Below are 18,522 nucleotides of genomic sequence, written 5' to 3' on the forward strand. Positions count from 1 at the left end.
CATGGGGGCGTGTTGCCCTGCGGGTTGTGCCGAGTGCGCAGCGCTCGGCTTGAGGTGCCGAATGCGGCAGCGTCACGCAGTCTGTGCGCGAGAGGTTTCAGCGCGGGTGCTGGTGGTGTGTGTGATCGTCAAGACGGGTGACGTGTGTGATCCCCATGCCCGTGGGCGCACGGCAGCCAACCCAAGAAATGTATAGCGATGGAGCTAACGGGCGCGCGCGGAGCAGCAGGCCTCGAGACGGAGAGGCGACTATCGTGGTGCGTTGCGTATCGTATCGTTACTTTGTATCATCCTTGGTCTTTCCCCATGTTATGATCATGACTACGATGTAACCTCTTACGATATCAATGCAATGACCATATTCCTCGACAGAGTTGCGTCCCCACACTCTCCTGTAAACCCTTCTATGCGATCTTAAGCTATTGCAAAAGACCTCTGCTGCAAGAAATCAAGGCTGCTCAGTGTTTTGCTCCATACTGAGGCCGGCACACGTCAGATTAGAGCGATTGGCATAGCTCGGGATTTGACCGCGTGACAATGAGACAGAGTTTTAAGAAATATCTTTGCATTGAAGATCACCTATTTTGGTTAAATCCACATAAGCGTAAAAAAAACATTCACAAGAAAATAGGAGATTGCAGCTATGAAGACCAAAAGTAAAAGTTCCATAGAATGGGATTTTCAATTTTTCAAAATTTAATATCCCAAGCAACAGAGAAGTAGAACTCAGAAGTTATACAATTTCAACGGATTCAAATAAATCCTACACAAAGAGTGATCCTTTCGTTTATATCCCCCACATAGAAAAAATCTATATTTGTTAAATTATCTCTTTTGGCCCCTTCTCTCCATACCTTAAATGAAAACTACTGGGAGAAAGAAGAAAATGAATAGGAGAGTTGATGAAGTAATCTCCCAAGCCTCCCAAGCCTATAGAACATTGAAAAACTTTGCAGTAGAATAATTACAAGGGAGTTCAAATAAATTCCACATAAACAATGATCCCTTCCTTTCTTTCTCACACATAAACTTTATATATTCATCTAATTTTCCCCAATTTCCCTCTCTCCCCCTAGGTTTAATAGGAACTAGGGGGAGAAGGAAACAATAAATAAGAGCGTTGATGAGGTAATCTCCGAATAGCATGTATAGAATTACTTACAGGGAGCTCATGATGTCCTTTATCAACCCAATGACTGGAGGGTCTTCAAAAGAATTTCCCAGCCTTTCAAAGAGTATGCCATCCACTCTGGCCTGAATCCCAGGGGACCCAAGTTCATGCAGCACCTCCTTCATTGTGTTTTCCAATCCCAATAACAACTGCCCGAAGCCAGTTACTATTTCTGGCAATGACGGCGACCGCCTCGATACTTCCACAAGTTTTACCTGAGAAGAAAATAAAATGTTAAATAGTTCTCTACTGCAAAGTCAAATAGTTGAGTAGTCCCTAATGAGATGATTATTTTTTTTTTGAAACAAAAAAATTAATCATCTCATTAGTGACAACGAGGGATTAAAAACAAAAAAATTGTTTTTTTGAAACAAAAAAACTAATGAGATGATTAATAACCGATTTTTTTAGTCAAACACATTGCAAGTCACTAGGGCTCCCCGACAATGACAAGTTTGTCGTCAACGAGGGATAATGATGAGTCATCCTCTTCATCGCATTCGCCCACAGCCAGAATAATGAGGATGAAATTGTCCTCTTAGTCACAGATGAATGATGAAGACGATGATGAATCACCATCATTTTCATCATCTGAAAGACTAAAAATAGAGAAAGTGACGAGAACATGATGGCAGATCGTGAATAAAAGACGATGACAACGATGAGAAGTCATTGTACTCTAGCTAACACAAGAGATCACGGAGCAGGTTATTTTTTGTCCTGTTTTCGATGTTTTAGAATGAGGTGATGACAAGCTTATCAAGACAGTGGGATTTTGACCTGCTTATCGTGTGGAATGCCAGCCTTCTGCTTGGCAATTGCGACAGCAAGAGAAAAACCACCAATTGCATCAACTAGACCACGGGCGGCGGCATCTCCACCGCTCCAAACCCGTCCTTGAGCCACGCTCTCCATTTGATCTACCTGCCATTGGCACAAGCAATCTTTCAGAAAGTTCATTGAGAAAAACTGTAACATTGGAAAGTTTTGGAGGTGCCTACAGTGATTGATCTGGAGAATGCAGCCTTGTCCCTGAAACGCTCATAGGCGTCTTGTGCAGATTTCTCAAAGAGTGCAGCTTCATCTGGCCTAAAAAGAGAAATAATTTCCTTATTCGAATCGCCATTTAATAAAGAGAAAAAAGGGACAGGATCCTGGTTGGGATCCTATCAAAATGTGAGACCTTATTTTATGGGATTTGCTATGTTTATTTAAATCAGTGATTGCATCTTTTTTCCAAAATTAATAAAAGAGTTCTAAAATTACCTCCGGTAAAATAAACAGAAGGTAGCCCAATCTTGGTTGATTGGATTAATTCAGAAAATTAGGACCAGTATTGAAACTCAAATATAAGGAAAACCATGCAATGAGTTGAAATCCCATTTTCCATTTCAAAACAATTGAATTAAATGTGATGGGTCACCTGAAAGGGCGCTGCTCAGCAGCCTGAAGCTCCGCAAATTTCCCCCTAGAGATGATCTCCTTATTGAAACCAATCCTTTCATACAATTTCTGTAAATTGAACTTTCCTGTCGATGAAAGCTCTTGTCACAATTACCGTCATGATATAGCTGGTCAAAAATTCATCAGAAAGACACAAGTTCGTCCAAATATACACTTGAGAAAGAAGAACAATGGTGTCCCAGACACCACGCTTATTATGAAAAAGATTCGATTTTAAATTAAGCAAAGTGGAGTGAAAAGATGACCCTTCATCAGATGATATCGTACGAACAAACCAATCACTATATTTTTTTGTCATTCTTGTTTGCAGTATTGTAGTACACAACCATACGCATTCCAGAACTTCCCATCCAAGAACTCTTCTCTAACATTGATTGCAAAGAATGTATCTGACAGATCAAACTTCTAAAAATTCATTATCCAGAGCAGAAAAGGCTAATCTTTGGTAAGTTTACAACAGAGTAAGATTGGCACATCCAGGAATCAAAGTGGAACAAGTTAAGGAGGAAAACATTTGGACTGAAATATTTTACTAGACGCTTAGCTCTCTCATTCAAAAATTTTCATTTTGTAAGTACAATCTTTTTTTCAAGATCAGTACCAGAAGGGATAAGAGCTTCGGTAGAAAATGAAAATAGTGCTCACAATGATAACGCCAAGTTTTTTGCCTTTCCTGTACTTTGTTACTTACTCTTGAATACACCCTCTAATCCTAAATTAGGGTCATACAGTAATCTTAAAATAAAGCACCACATTTTATCAACTTTGGGCTGGACAACAGGATTAACAGTTCATCATGAACATAAAATAAAATGCATGCTTAACCCTCAAATTCAAAATTTTATATTTAACATTCAATTCATAGAAATAAAGAGATAAACCTCCTGGTGTAAGTTCTATAATCTGAGAGATGAAAACCACTTGCCTGTGACTACTCCAATTGAGCCTGTCAACGTGAGCTTCTCAGCAACAATCGTCCCGGCTCCCATGGCCATATAGTAGCCTCCACTTGCGGCAACATCCGACATTGATGCAACCACAGGTTTCGAGGCAGCAAGAAGCCTAATCTCCCTCCACATTCTAGCATGGAAGAAGGATGGATAATCGCCAAGTATTATTTCATCAACGGACAAGATAACAATAATATAGCGCTTTTACAGTCCATGAAAAGAGAAAAGAAACTGACCTTTTCAGATTACAATAAGGTTTAAAAAGCAGATTCATGGACAAGCTTAAATTCGAGAAGAATTACACATTATCAGATACCGTGAGCCCACTGATACTGAAAAGCATGAAAAACTTAAACATGGTTTCAGATCTTTCTTTATCAAGCGTTCATCCCCTATCTAATAGACTATCATGCTGATCAAATCCTTCACAACCACTTTAGTCTGATCTAGGATTAATCTAATTGGTAAAAAACTCAAAAATTTTCAATTTCTTGTTGACTTCCTCCCTTATTATCCTCTTTGTAAATAAGCTCGTGTGTCGTACATTTATATGTATGTCCTCCCCTCCCTCCCTCACTAAATATTATTATTGAGTGTATTATATTTAGTGTGGTACTTCATCTTCCCTCAAAAACTATTTTAATAATTTATGAATGGCGAAGAGAAAAAAAAGTTATTGTGCTGCCAACAGTAAATAACGAGGTACAGGAACCAGATAGAACATCCACTATGATGTATCTAAACAGTAAGCACAAAGATATAACACACGCAATTAATGAGGGCATCCCAAGATAAATGAGGGAAAAATTGTAACAAACAGTTGATATATAAGGAGAAATGGAGTAGCCATATGCACGCAGAATGCATCCTTGACAGTAGAGAGGTGGGGGATGGGTAAGAGCTTGGGTTCTTAGTGGGAGGAGGTGAGAATGTCACTGTTAAGAGAGGAGATGAATGGTGGAATGGACATAAGTTCTTCTCTGCCTGCCCCATAAGAAGGCTACAGCTATTTAAGGGAAAACTAACCTTAAAGGGAGAGAGATCAAAATACCCCTCGAGGATAAAATCATAGAAATGCCCCAAGTGGGATAAATGACTGAACGACCCTAGGTACAACGAGGGTTATCTTGGCCAATAACAAATAGTCTCTTGAACTCCACCGAGTCTCATACTGAACAACTCCTTGAAACCTTATATTCCCTTTTTCATCCAAGACTCTTGTTTGAATCAGGAATGTGATATATAGATAGAGGAAGATACTAGAACCACCTTCATACGAACAACCTCCATGGCAACATATGTAGCATTTCATGGCTGGACATGCTAGGGGGAGCGAAGGTGCGGTGACGAAGGTTCTCCCTGGAGATGTGGCCTTGGGGGAGATTCAACGACAATCATCCATGAAGCTAGAAGAGTTCTGTTGGGCAATCGATCATGGAAGACGATGGAGGCTATTGTCAGGCCATTCATGTGACTCCATCGCACAATCTTGACTGGAATGGTATCCACAGACCACAATGAGGAAAGCTTGGAAGTGGAGGTGACTAGGAGATTCCAGCTACCAGGCCTGGCTTGGCTTAGAGGTCCAAACAGTAATTTCAAGGTCAGACTAACAGTGCGACCTCCCCTGCCACTGCACAAGACATCAGCGAGCTCTGGCGCATGAAACAGATTTCATGAGGAGACAAACAATATAGGTAGATTTGAGGAGAGGAACATAGGGGTCACCGCGTCCTTTGGAGGAACAATGGTCCAAGAGAGACCTACGTCAGGCGGCGACATTGGCCGAGGGTCAAGTGGGCAAGCATCCATCACCAAACATGACTCTGGAAGGCGGCAGATAGTCATCGGGAGGAGGAGCCCAGCACCGGACCACGGTCAGCCAGAGGTAGAGTCTGATAGTTAAATACTAGAGCAGAAAGCACATGGTGGTTCGCATAAAAGACCGCCCTATTAGCCATCATGTGACTTCGAACGTTGGCCATCTGGGTAGTATAAAAATAATCACTGGAATTATCTGATCTGAATTTCTTCTCTCCGCCACCTAACTTGGCCTTAACCAAGGAGAAGAACTATTTTATAAGGTTGGTTAAGTCAGATTTTCGATTGAGTAGAGATCCCCATGAAAGCCAAGTGTTCATTGAGTAACATAAGGAACCAGCTGGCAAGGTCCCTGGCGGAGCACGGTCTCCACACATCACTGTGGACGATTGCTCCTCTCCCTCTTCTCCACACATAGATGACAAATTAGCCACGTACACAGCTCCTTGGAAATGATGATCATCTTTACTGGAATAGATGGAGATGAGAACCAGATTCTAAGCAAGAGGCATTCCTATGCCTTTGATGAAAGAGCCCTAGGGCCATTCTGATACTTTCTGTGAAATGAGATCGCCTACTCTTCCCATCACATCTTTGTTTCTCAGGTGTAGTACACTGTGAATATTTTTTTTGAAACATAGTACACTGTGAATATATTGGAGCAAATTAGAATAAGAGATTGTTAACTTGTGGGCATGCCTATTGATCCGAACTCGAAGCTGGGACCACATGAAGAAGATTCTCCATTCAACAAGGAGTGGTATCATAAGTTGATTGGTGAGCATTTACATTTCAATCACTCCAGACCAGATATTGTATTTTCTTTGGGACTTCTTCTCCAGGCATGCGTCTCCTACAGCCTCATGCGCAGTCATGAAAAAAGATGCATTCTTTTTTTTGAAAGAGAAAAGTTACTTTCATACTTGAAGGAACAACATGTTATGACTTGATGTTCCATTGTGATGGAAATTTGCTTCTGCTTGTACAGGTGGAGAAGACCAGCCCCTGCTACAGAGAAGCGGATCTCCCTTGGTGCAGTCGGTCATTAATCCTGACCTTTGAAAGCCTACAGGCCAAAATTTTGTGAGGGACTTGAGATTTCCTGTATTTATTTCTGCTGCCATCTATCCTCCAGATCTTATGAAATAGACCATGGCTCAACATCTAACAAAACGAGCTCATGAAAGCTCCATAAAGGCTACGGGGGAATGAGTTCATAAAAGCTAGTATATCAGTGAGTTAAAATCCAATGCTTCAGTCCACAATTTACAACTGATGCGAGTACATGGAAGCTACACAAGTAAGTAAAGATACATTATAATGAAGGACTTCTATGAACCATGGGATCTGACTAGATTGCATTCATTTTCTTTGACATTGGCAACAAATCTACCACACAATGCAAGTACATTGATGTTCTAACATATCTGAGAGAGATCTATCAATGGAATACCCACACGTAGAATTCAATTGATATGCTGAAAACTAAAATTGAAGAAACCTAGCATTGGAAGAGTGATTTAAGGTTCATTACATGGTACTTATAGTGGAGAGGAGAGAGAGTCCGAAATGTCCCATATTATTGGGCTATTTCATAGACATTGAAGAGAAAATGAAAGAAACACATTCAACAAATATCACCACACAGAGGTGATGTCATAGATATAGTGACAATGAGCATTGCCCAATACAAAAGTTCAAATGCTGTCTGGAAAATGCCTTGAAGTTGGCAGATGACTTTGCAACACAGAGAAAGACCAACATTGAGTGCTGTTAAATATGTCAGTGAAGGTGGAGCATGCAACAACACCCATCTCCAGTGAGAGGCTTCTAACAGCCAGATTTTATCTTATAGGCTGGTTATTTAGCGCAGCACATCTTTTAGCCCTCCATCAGGGCTCCTTTTCTCTCATATTTTAACTCTAAAATCCTTTGACAAAGACTGAAGCATTCAGGTTTCCTTCTGGCTTCCCATTTTTATTAAAGAAGATAGCAAGATCTCCAAAGATCAATGATCCTCCTGGTGTAATATATATATGTTCATTGAATACACAAAAGACCCAAAGGCCTCCACACCGCTTGTACGACTCCTCCAGTGATACCTCCATTCCCTAAATATAATCTCATTTTGATGCAGCTACATAGCCCACAGCACTGTAACAGGTCATACCCGCTCTTGCCCCCCTAGATATGTCGCCCCATTAAGAGTGCCAGAAGGCCTCTGCAGAGGCATCCACCCTGTGATTGGCTGGCTGGCCTGCACTCCCCAGGCAAACCTGCATTAAAAGAAGAGATGAGTCTTCTTCACCCCCTATGCACAGAACGCATGCAGCTGAGTTTCCCCAGAACCATCTTTTCTTGACGGCCTGCGTCACCAACCTTTTTGTTGGAGGAGCAATGAATTGAGTTGCACCCCTTCCACTCCACCTCAACCTATTTCTTTTTGCCTCATCACGAAAAGTTCCTGAACTCTGCCAACTGCTTGGGCACCCACATATTCCTGATTACACCCCTACGCCCTCAGCATCTGGTTCATTCTCCTCTTACGATTTGCCATGAGATGGAAGAAGCTTGCGCTAACATTCCCCACTTTCAGCCACAGCTGCCTTGACCTCAATCCACCAACATCTTTTTACCTTCCTCTGCTATTGTCTCTCGGCACCATGCTGCACCTTTTCCTTTTCTTCTGATAGTGTTATGGTATCCTCTATAGTGTCCAAATCCTTAATTCTAGCTAGGGTGTTGGATCACTTATTGTTCCCCTCCTCCCTAAGTAGTTTCTTTAACTCCGTGAGGTGATTTTGTAGACCTCTGATAAGAATCTTCTGAGGGTTTATCAGAAGAAGAAAAAGATAAGAGACTTCACACATGCAACCCACAGGGACACAAGTGGGATTTGAATAAAGAGGAGAAGGCGGGACAAGAAGGTCTTTCCTCTTTGGAAGGGGGCCTCGTTCAAGAGCCGATTCAGCCTGGATACTAGCCCTGTTCTTTAATCATTTTCTGATCCATATGATTGGTGTATTTGATAGGGTTCCCTTGCCTCTCGAGGGGATTTTCGGCATAATTACCTTTGTGTTCCATTAAATAGCACAGCCCTCCTACGGGGGAGGGCGGACTGGGATTTGGTTATGAAGTGTAGTGGTTTCCCTTCCCCTCTCGTCTCTCCTATGTCTACGCGCTTTCTCCCTCCACGATCCCCATCCTCGTGATCATCTCTACCTCACCGCGTCTCCAGGCGGCACGTCCCCGGCCGATCCCTATCTCCCCAGCTCGGCCTCTCCTCCTACCCTTCCAGTTTCACCTTGCAACCCCGGGAATCCCCTTCTCGTCTCACCCTCGTCCACCTTCAGATATGGACCTCGATCGTGGATCTTATCATATTGTGTGGGAGATGCATTTCGGAGATTTTCTTGGAGGTTTCCACTTGGCTCTCTTTCCAAGTCAGAGGACCCTATCAACCTCCAATTTTGTTAGCCAACCTCATAGTCACCGGACCTTGCCCAAGACATCTGCTCAACATTTAACAACCTCCTCCTGGAGCCAGGATTTGTCTATCCTGAAATGCGCGGAACAGCTGGATCCCTAATGTGATTGCTCAACAATAGGAGAGTGATCCAACAGCAGGCGAGGACTTGACCACAAATCCACTCATGGGTAGTGCTCCAGGAGTTCCACTGAGCATTAGAAATGATACAACCGAGATAAAACTGTAGGACCTTCAGTGCTACTACATGCTGTCCATTGGTCCCATTTCCTATAGAGACGCCTCTGCAATGAATGCCCAAAAGGCCTATGATCCTGGTGCTCAGCCGCCTGCTCCCTGAGGTTTCACATCTGCCCCCAACGTCACATTGAATTCACCACCAAACCCCAACACTAAACCCTCGAGTTTTGACTCCACCCGAGTCAACTCCCCCCTTTACACCAGGTTTGCCAGATCATAAACCATGGGAACAAACTAGAAGCCATCACAGAGAACTGCCCCATCCATGACTCTTCCTTAGAAAACATCAACTCATTCCAGGACACCACCAAACCCCTGGATCTCCCTACTGCATTCGAGACTAAGTGCCCCTCAAGGAAATCACCTCCCACAGTCCTCCAATCCCATGCCTTGCACTTCTACAAAACATTGACTCCCCATTCCTGCAAATAGCACTCCATTATGCCTTTCCTTGCTCACGATGGAGCCCACGTACATTTACATCCAGGAGATGCACTTCATGACTGAGCCAGTACAATGCCTTGTCTTTTCCTGCTTGTACCCAGCCGGTGGAGTGCTAACCCCCTTCAAACTGGCTCCCCTACCCCCTTGTCAGACTCTACCAGCATGCCTGTCTCCTCTGTGCTCACCATGTGTATTGGGGTCTTTCCCTTCTAATTCACTCAGACACTGCACAAAATATCTGCTCTGATCCCCCCTCATCACCATCAGCTTCCTTTCCATTGTTCTCCCCAATGTTTACCTCAGCACTATGTCAAACTCCTTTCCGTCTGCACCAGCTCACCATTCCACTCTGTCCTGCCCTTCTCCGTGAAACATAGACCTCCGTCCTTCCTGGCAGCCAACCACACCTTTGCACCTGTCTGGTCCATAAATAACAACTTTTACCCGTCCGTACCCAATTTATTTACGCAGGAGGTACCCCCCCCCCCCCCCCGTCATGATTGATCTGCTCCGATGCAGCTTTCACGGTGCGGTAGACCTTCCACCAGCTCTTCTGGATTACTAGAAGAGAAACTAAGGAGATTCTCTCTCTGACTAAAGAACAGCGAAAAGGTGTTGAAAGTAACCATCCCAAGGCCCCGCTAGAAATGCGTAGCTAAAGATCTCATTCTCATTAAGTACATCTTCTACTGCATACTATCTTCTCGATGGTAATTTGCATATGCTCAGCAAGAGTTATTTTTCCACTGCCTTGACCTTTTGAAACATGAATGCATAATGAGTTTTTGTGCAATGTTTTGAAACATCATCATGAGTTTTCTTTTATTTCAATGTTTTTATTGGGTCTTACATGGTCAATAAAAGTTCTTACGAGTGGGTCACATGTGTAAAAGTGACCTACGTGAGTAGTTCTTTAAGTGACTTATTCCCACGTGGGAAACTAAGTGAGTGGACCCTGGCCAATGTGCTTTTATTTGTTGGTTTCTAAGCCAGTTCAGACAACTAGAACAAGTGAACTTTTGCTTCTTCTGGAAACCTCAGCTGCCACAGAGTAGAGCCTTTCAGCATAGGAGAGGAGAATAAAAAAGCAGCAGGTCTGAATGGTGGTTAAGACTTACCAATTAAGATATCATGATAAAGGTAGAAAAGGTTGAATGTCGAACGAAGGATCACCAGTAAAAAGGACTTACAGATCAGAAGCAAGAGCATCACCTCCAGGGCTATCAATTCTAAGGATAACTGCCTTGAACTTCTTGTTTTCTGGAATAAATAAAAACTGTATTAGAGGAATCACTCTATGCATAGTAAGCTAGAGAATTCAGAAAAATTGCAACAATCAATGAAAATTTACAGCCAGTACATGCAAATAATGATTATAATATCCGCAACTATACATTCACCAAACCAGTACACTGCTTCACAGACGTGATTTTGAAAGCAAAATTCAGCTTTTATGGTAGATCATTTTTCCCCAAATTTGTCGTTCGAACGCATCTTTTATTTGAAGATCATGATGTAGTAATCAAAGTGTTGAACTAGAATGTACATGAGGAGGGGTATATATACCCTAGGAGAGAGAGAGGAGAGAATATGAGTTAGTGATAAGTGAGGGAGCCTAGTGGGTTTATAGAACATGACCCAATAGGAGAGTCCTCTCACTAACAGCCCCCATAGCGAGGTATGGATGTCATCCATGCCAAGCTTGGAGGTAGCACGAACAAGGAGAGGATTTGATAATCCCTTCGTGAGAACATCGGCCGCCTGGTCGGATGACGGCACGAAAGACAAGTCGAACAAGCCCTCGTCCATCCGCTCCTTGAAGAAGTAGCGGTTGATCTCCATGTGCTTGATGCGACCCGTCTGGCCCGGATTTTGAGCCAAGGCAATAGCCGATTTGTTGTCACAATAAAAGTGGATCGGACGGGTGTACTCGACGCGAAGTTCGCGGAGCACCCCGTGAATCCACTGAGCCTCAGAGGCCCCATCCGCAAGTGCCCGGTATTCCGCCTCTGCACTCGAACGGGAGACACGATCCTGCTTGCTGCTTTTCCAGCTCACAAGGCCCCCGAAGGCAAAGATGCAAAGACCGGTGGTAGACCGGTAGTCCACAGTCGAGCCTGCATAGTCAGCGTCTGTATATACCTTTACAGTCGGCTCTGAGCTCCGGGGGAAGAGTAAACCCTTCCCGGGACAGCCCTTCAGGTACGCGAGCACCCGGTGAGCGGCCTGACGATGAATCTCATGCGGAGCATGCATGAACTGACTGAGAAGGCTAACTGCATAGCTGATGTCGGGACGCGTGTGGGTCAGATAGAGAAGTTTCCCCACCAACTGCTGATATTGATGGGTGCTGACCGGCGGAGAGTCACCCCCGGCGCCCAACTTGACGTTGGGGTCGATGGGGGTCTTCACAGGAGCACAGTCGGGCATACGCGGCAAAGTCAGCAGGTCCACCGTATATTTCTGCTGGCGGATGAAGATACCACGGGCCGAGTAGGCCACCTCGAGCCCCAAGAAGTACCGGAGCTGACCAAGGGCCTTGATCTCGAACTCGCGGGCAAGGGAGCGGCTGAGGCGTGAAGCTTCGGCAGTGTCCGACCCGGTGATCAGGATGTCGTCCACATAAACGACCAGGATAGCGACCCCGGCCGGGCCGTGACGGAAGAAGAGAGTGGCTTCCCCATTGCTCTGGGTGTACCCTTCGGCGCGCATGACGGAGCTGAAGCGGCCGAACCACATCCGCGGTGACTGCTTCAGTCCATACAAGGACTTCCGCAGTCGGCAGACGGTCCTCGGAGGCCCGAGAGGTAGCCGGAGGATGATGCATGTAGACCTCCTCGGTAAGATCGCCATGAAGGAAGGCGTTCTTAACGTCGAACTGGCGAATCAACCACTCATGATGAGCGGCCAGCGCCAGGAGGAGGCGGACGGTGTCCATCTTCGCGACCGGAGAAAACGTCTCGAAGTAGTCGACGCCGTAGGACTGAGTGAAGCCACGAGCCACGAGCCGCGATTTGCGGCGTTCCAGGGAGCCATCGGCGTTGTGCTTGGGGGTGTGAACCCACTTGCAAGAGACGGCCGTCTTCCCGGGTGGGAGAGGAACCACATCCCACGTGTGGTTTTTGAGCAAGGCGCGCATCTCCTCATCCATCGCCGCTTTCCAATGAGGACAAGCGATAGCATCGGTTAAGCGGCGTGGGACGAAGACAGAGTCGATGCGGGTCAAAAACAGGCGGTAGGGAGTACTCAACCTGGCGAAGGAGCGATAGTGAGAGAGGGGGTAAAGGGGAGTGCGGGTGCACTGGCGGACCCCTTTACGCAAAGCGATAGGCAAGTCAGGGGAGTCATCGTCAGCAGGAGAAGAAGACGACTCGGAAATGGCTGGCGGAAGAGAGGAAGGCGAGGACTCAGCAGACGGGGAGGGAGCGGAAGCAGGAGGCGAGGATTCGGGGGAGGAAGATAACGGAGTAGGCGCAATGGGTGAGGAAGGAAGCCCGACCGGTGGAGGAGAAGAACAGGACGATGGAAACGACTGTGGGAGGAGAGACGACGGTGGGAGGAAAGGGAGCAGCGGGCTCCAGAACCAGATCCGGCTCCAAGGGAGGGGCCGGAGGAGATGTGGGAGAAGAAGGGTTGAAATTCAGAGAAGGTGACATTGGCGGAGACGAAAAACCGACGAGAAGAGGGATGAAAGCATTTATACCCTTTCTGAAGCGAAGAGTAGCCAACAAAGACGCATTTGGCGCCGGGCATCCAGCTTCGACAGGAGGCGTCGTGTCATGAACATATGCCGTGCAGCCAAAGACGCGGGAAGAAGGTGAGTGCGGAGCTGCGGCGGGAAAGGCAGCCGACAACCGGTCAAGCGGAGGGCTGAACTGGAGGGTCGGGGTGGGCAGCCGGTTGATGAGATGAGTACTCGTCAGAACGGCTTCCCCAATAAGTCCACGGGACGTGGTAGTCCAGCAGGAGAGTGCGGGCAGTCGACGTGACATACCCAATACGCCGCTCGGCAAGGCCATTCTGCTCGGGCGTCGCCACGCAAGACGTCTCGTGGAGAATCCCATGGGCGGTGAAATACGAGGTCAATTCCTGGTTGACGTAGTCCCGCGCATTGTCGGACCGGAACCGCTGAATAGTCCGGCCAAACTGAGTCTGAAGCATGGTGCAGAAGGCTTGAACAGTCGAGGAGACGGCGCTCTTGGACGGCAACAAGTAGGTCCACGTGTAACGGGTGGCCTCATCAACAAAGATCAAGAACCACCGGTGTCCCTTCAGGCTGGCCTGTCGCGACGGACCCCATACATCGCTATGAATGCGATATAAGGGAACATCACTGTGAGAAGTCGACGGAGGGAAGGAGGCCCGGCGATGCTTCGCCAGTTTGCATGCATCACAAACAACAGAAGAGAGGTCCAAGCCAGTACACAATGTCGGAAAAAGTCTTTTCAAAACATGGAAAGACGGATGCCCGAGCCGCTGGTGAGTGAGTAGAAGCCGCTGCCGGCGCTGGTCCTCGACTGTCAACAAGCACCGCTGCACCGGGTTCCCCGACCGCCCCCTCTCGTCCAACAGCAGTAGGCCATCCGAGCGCCTAATTCGCAAAGTCTTCCCCACCTTGTCAGTCAAAAAGATCCCATCAGACTGAATGTGGAACGAGCAATGGACCGCATCGACGAGTCGCTGCGGTGACATAAGTAAGGTCTGAAGGGACGGAACATGAAGGACGTTGTGAATGATACCAAGGCCATCCACATGGATCGACCCGATACCAGTCACGCGAAGTCGTCCCCCACCCGCCGTGTGGACAGCTCGACCACCAAGGTGCCGCTCGTAGGACAGAAACCGGTGGTTGAACGGGGTCATATGCTCTGTGGCCCCAGTATCAAGCACCCAGGTGGTATCCGAAACGAAGGGAGCTTGGAGGGCCGAGTGTCCACAATACCACTGATCTGACTTGGGAAGGAAGAACGCACCGAAATCACTGAAGTGAGCCACGGTAGGCTGCGAAGAAGACCCGGTCTGCAGGGCAGCCAGCTGGGAGCTGAGACGGACAAGTTCGGCAGTCAGCTGGTCATTAGTCATGGCTGGATGGCTGGAGCTAGAGGGCGACGGGGCCGGTGCCTGGGCAAGATGGGCTCTGGCTTTGCGGGACCGGCGAGACGACGAGGCAGGAGCTGATGACGACGAGGGGGCGACCTCCGGATCCCGGGTACTGTCCAAAAATTTCTTGATGCACCGGGCCTCAAGATGATTCGGCTTGCCGCAGTAGGAGCAAACCACCGGTGCCCGAGAGCCCGAAGAAGGCTTGGGCAGCAAGGGAGGTTGCTCCGTAGGGCGGGACAGGAGGGCAGCACTCTCGCCGGGGGACTCGGCAGGCAGGTCCAGCAGCGGACGTTGACGACGAAGGCTGCTTTCAACCTCCGTCAACTCCTTAACCAGACCATCGAAGTCCGGAAGAGGAGTCTGGGAGTGAAGAGCCCGACGCCTGACATCCGCATATTCCGGATTCAGCTTGTCGAGAAATGACATGTAGCGGAGCTTGAGAGCATGGCGGCGGTCGACGCAGTTCGGATCCCCCACCGGCATGTAATAGTCCAACTCGCGCCACAGGGCTTGGTGGGCAAGGCTATAGTCCATAATGGACATGGTGCCATGTCGGAGTACACTCGCCCGCTCGGCCAAAGTAAAGATCTTCCAGTCATCAGCATCATGCCCGCAGTAGCGACGAGCGTGCTCCCAGATCTCCCGCGGAGTCGTCAGGTGGAGGAACTTGTCATAGACCTCCCGAGAGAGAGTGTGAGTCAAGAGCCAGGAGTGGACGAAGTACTGCTCGGCACTCCAGGCCGGGAAATGCGGGTCCGTGACGGGGAGGGGCTGGCAGGTGAGATGTTTCTGGAGCAGACGGCCGCGCAGAGTGTACTCGACGAACTTCAGCCACGACATCAAGTTCGGAGCACTGAGACGGCAGTTATCCGGAGCCGGAGGGAGAGGAGCACCGATTTTCGGCGACGGGAGTTCCCGGGCAAAGTCAGCCGCGGTGAAATCTGCTTGGGTTGACGTCGGGGCGGTGGATGCAGACGGATCACTGCCCATGCTGGAGGTAGTCGACATGACGGCAAACAGCAGCAGCGGCAGCGAACGAAGAACCGAACACGGTCCGAAGACGGGAGACAGTTGCTTGCGGGCGAGCGGTCCGTGCGGGCGCTGCTCGCGGGCGCTGCTCGCGGGCGGTGCTCGCGGGCGGCTGCTTGCGGGCGGCTGCGCTGCTCGCGCGCTGCTCGCGGGCGGCTACTTGCGGGCGGCGGCTTGCGGGCGAGCGTCCGTGCGGGCGCTGCTCGCGGGCGGCTCCTTGCGGGCGGCTGCTTGGGGGCGGCTGCTCGCGGGCGGCTGCTGCGGGCGGCGGCTTGCGGCGGCGCTCCGTGCGGCGCTGCTCGCGGCGCTGCTCGCGGCGGCTGCTGCGGCGGCTGCTGCGGCGGCTGCTCGCGGGCGGCTGCTGCGGCGGCTTGCGGGCGGCGCTCGTGCGGCGCTGCTCGCGGCGCTGCTCGCGGCGGCGGTCCGTCGCGGCGCTGCTCGCGGCGCTGCTCGCGGCGGCTGCTGCGGCGGCTGCTTGCGGGCTGCTCGCGGCGGCTGCTTGCGGGCGGCTTGCGGCGGGCGCTCCGTGCGGCGCTGCTCGCGGGCGGCTGCGGGCGGCTGCTTGCGGGCGGCGGCGCTTCTTGCGTGCGAGCAAGGAGAAGATTGAGAGGGTGATGGTGAAGAAGAAGAAGAAGAAGAAGAAGAGGAAGAAGAAGAAGCCCGCACACAGGCTTAGGGCTAGAGATGGGGATCAAGAGCTTGGCTCTGATACCATGTTGAACTCCATGCTAGGGCTTGGAGGAAGGAGAGGAAATGAAATCCTTAACTAGAATGTACATGAGGAGGGGTATATATACCCTAGGAGAGAGAGAGGAGAGAATATGAGTTAGTGATAAGTGAGGGAGCCTAGTGGGTTTATAGAACATGACCCAATAGGAGAGTCCTCTCACTAACACAAAGATGTGGAATCTGCAGACTGCGATACTATTGGGTACAAACTAACTTGGATGTCACTTTAGAGTTACCACACAAGCTTTGATAAAAAAGAATTTGCTATCTTTGTCTTTCCCAATTGCCATGCAGTTAGAGAGTACAATAAAGTTGTCCAGAATTCATTACCAATAACACTGGGTATGTATACCAACCCTTGTGAATGAATAGGGATGTGTTATAGCAACCCTTGGGGTATGTATTACAACCCTTGTGGATGAATAGTGTAGACTATAACAAGAAGTTGTATCGCTTCCAGACAGAAGATTTGTCACATAACTAGGCAAACACAAGAGTCTTCAGACTGTTCCGATCTGGATAGATGTAGAAAATAATGCAGAGAATAGATGTAGAAAACAAAAAGCATGAGATCCGATCTGGATCTCCCCTCCTGGACATCGGGAATGTGCCTTCAGACTGCTCCAGCTCCTGCTACTGCTCCCCCGAAAGGTAAATTTGAAAAAATAAAAGACCAGCGCAAGTGTCTTCTTCCCCCGTGGTGTTCCTTATAACTGCACGCTTATATATCGGGCACGTGCTGTTCCTTTTCACTCCATTCGAAACCTCCTCCTTGAGTATGCCTAGTTAAAGTACTTATCTGGATGTTTTAGCATGTTGAAGAGTTCTACCTACTGTACCATTTTTCTGAATTTCTTCAGCTTCTTTTCATCTCCTAAATCCTTGTTGTCCCTCTCATCTACCTCCTCAGTAGAACTATCTTTATCTTCAGAGTTAGAGTAATGGATCTTATCAATGATCAATAAATAAAACAAATTATGGGATAAACCTCGTCATGCGGCAACACTTGGTGGGATAACAATAAGTTCAAGTTGGCATGAAAATGGAGCTGCAAAATCATGGAAAATATTTTATCTCTACACACACCAAAAGTAGGCATATCTTTGTAGAAAAAAATGATTCAGGAAAGCGGTCATGAATTTAAAATTTGGGGAAAGAACAAGTAAGATGTTATTGCATATTTATTTCCAAAAATAGATGTTATTGCATAGCACTTTCATAAAACAAATTAACCAATGAAGGAAAGAACAGTGACGCCGACCTCTTACACTACGGATTTTTTCAATAAGTTCATCACTAATTATGCCAGACCCAGGTAGGCTCAGGCCCCCCCGAGCGCGATTAATGCTTCCAGAGGCCCTAATTACAGCCACCAGATCTCCACTTCCCTCTAGCCCAAGTGTCCACTTTCTAACTCTGGAGTATCTCCTGGATGAAAGAAGAAAAGGGTTTTGAGTATTAAAATCAGTAACAGACCAGTTGCAATGTAATATTTTCCATCTTCCAAAAATTAACTTGAAAATAAAATCTGCAACAAACAGATTTTAGTACAAATAAAACTAACTACAAAGAAACCGTTGTCATTCAAAGTTTTCCCTTGCAACAGCACAAAAAATAAAATAAGTGTCTCTATGCAAAATATCATGACAGGCGAAGCATGAAGCTGTTTGAAAACAAACATTTAAGAAACTCTACACGACATATCTCATAGTTGGTCAAAAATCATTAGTCAAGATACAGAGAAAAAAGATAATTTTCAAAAAGCTGCTGGTTTTAATTTTAATTTAGGAAAAGCTCAACTAGATTTTTGCAAGTCTATTGAAACTGTCCACACATCCCCTCGGAAGCCACATCAACTGCCCTAAAGTTCACATACTTTTCGGTCTTCTTTTTTTTTAAAACAAAAAAAAAAATAGTGTTCCCAGTCGTCTAAAATATTGATCCCAGATCCCTTAAGGGTTCCAAAAAGGTAAATGTGATAAAAAAAGTAGCGAAACAAATCATTATTTTTTAATCACGGAAGCAAATCAAGTGCTTATCACTGTCAGTAACGTGAAAACATGTAGCTTGTCATTGATCAGTAT

General features: G+C 47.2%; 1 protein-coding gene across 1 annotated transcript in view; it reads right to left on the reverse strand.

The window, feature by feature from the left end:
- Positions 1-931: 931 nt before the first annotated feature.
- The window catches only part of SPPA (signal peptide peptidase), a 32,765-nt gene continuing 15,174 nt past the window's right edge, over positions 932-18,522 (reverse strand). The window contains exons 7-13 of the mRNA XM_078576827.1: positions 17,700-17,866; positions 10,768-10,837; positions 3,561-3,715; positions 2,595-2,700; positions 2,173-2,260; positions 1,952-2,095; positions 932-1,386 (exon numbers count right to left, since the gene is read on the reverse strand). Of these exons, the coding sequence (XP_078432953.1) occupies positions 1,159-1,386; positions 1,952-2,095; positions 2,173-2,260; positions 2,595-2,700; positions 3,561-3,715; positions 10,768-10,837; positions 17,700-17,866 (958 nt within the window). The 3' untranslated portion in view covers positions 932-1,158. The remainder of the gene's footprint in view (positions 1,387-1,951; positions 2,096-2,172; positions 2,261-2,594; positions 2,701-3,560; positions 3,716-10,767; positions 10,838-17,699; positions 17,867-18,522) is intronic.

This window comes from Wolffia australiana, chromosome 6 (assembly GCF_029677425.1).
Source record: "Wolffia australiana isolate 7733 chromosome 6, ASM2967742v1".
Lineage (NCBI taxonomy): Eukaryota > Viridiplantae > Streptophyta > Magnoliopsida > Alismatales > Araceae > Wolffia > Wolffia australiana.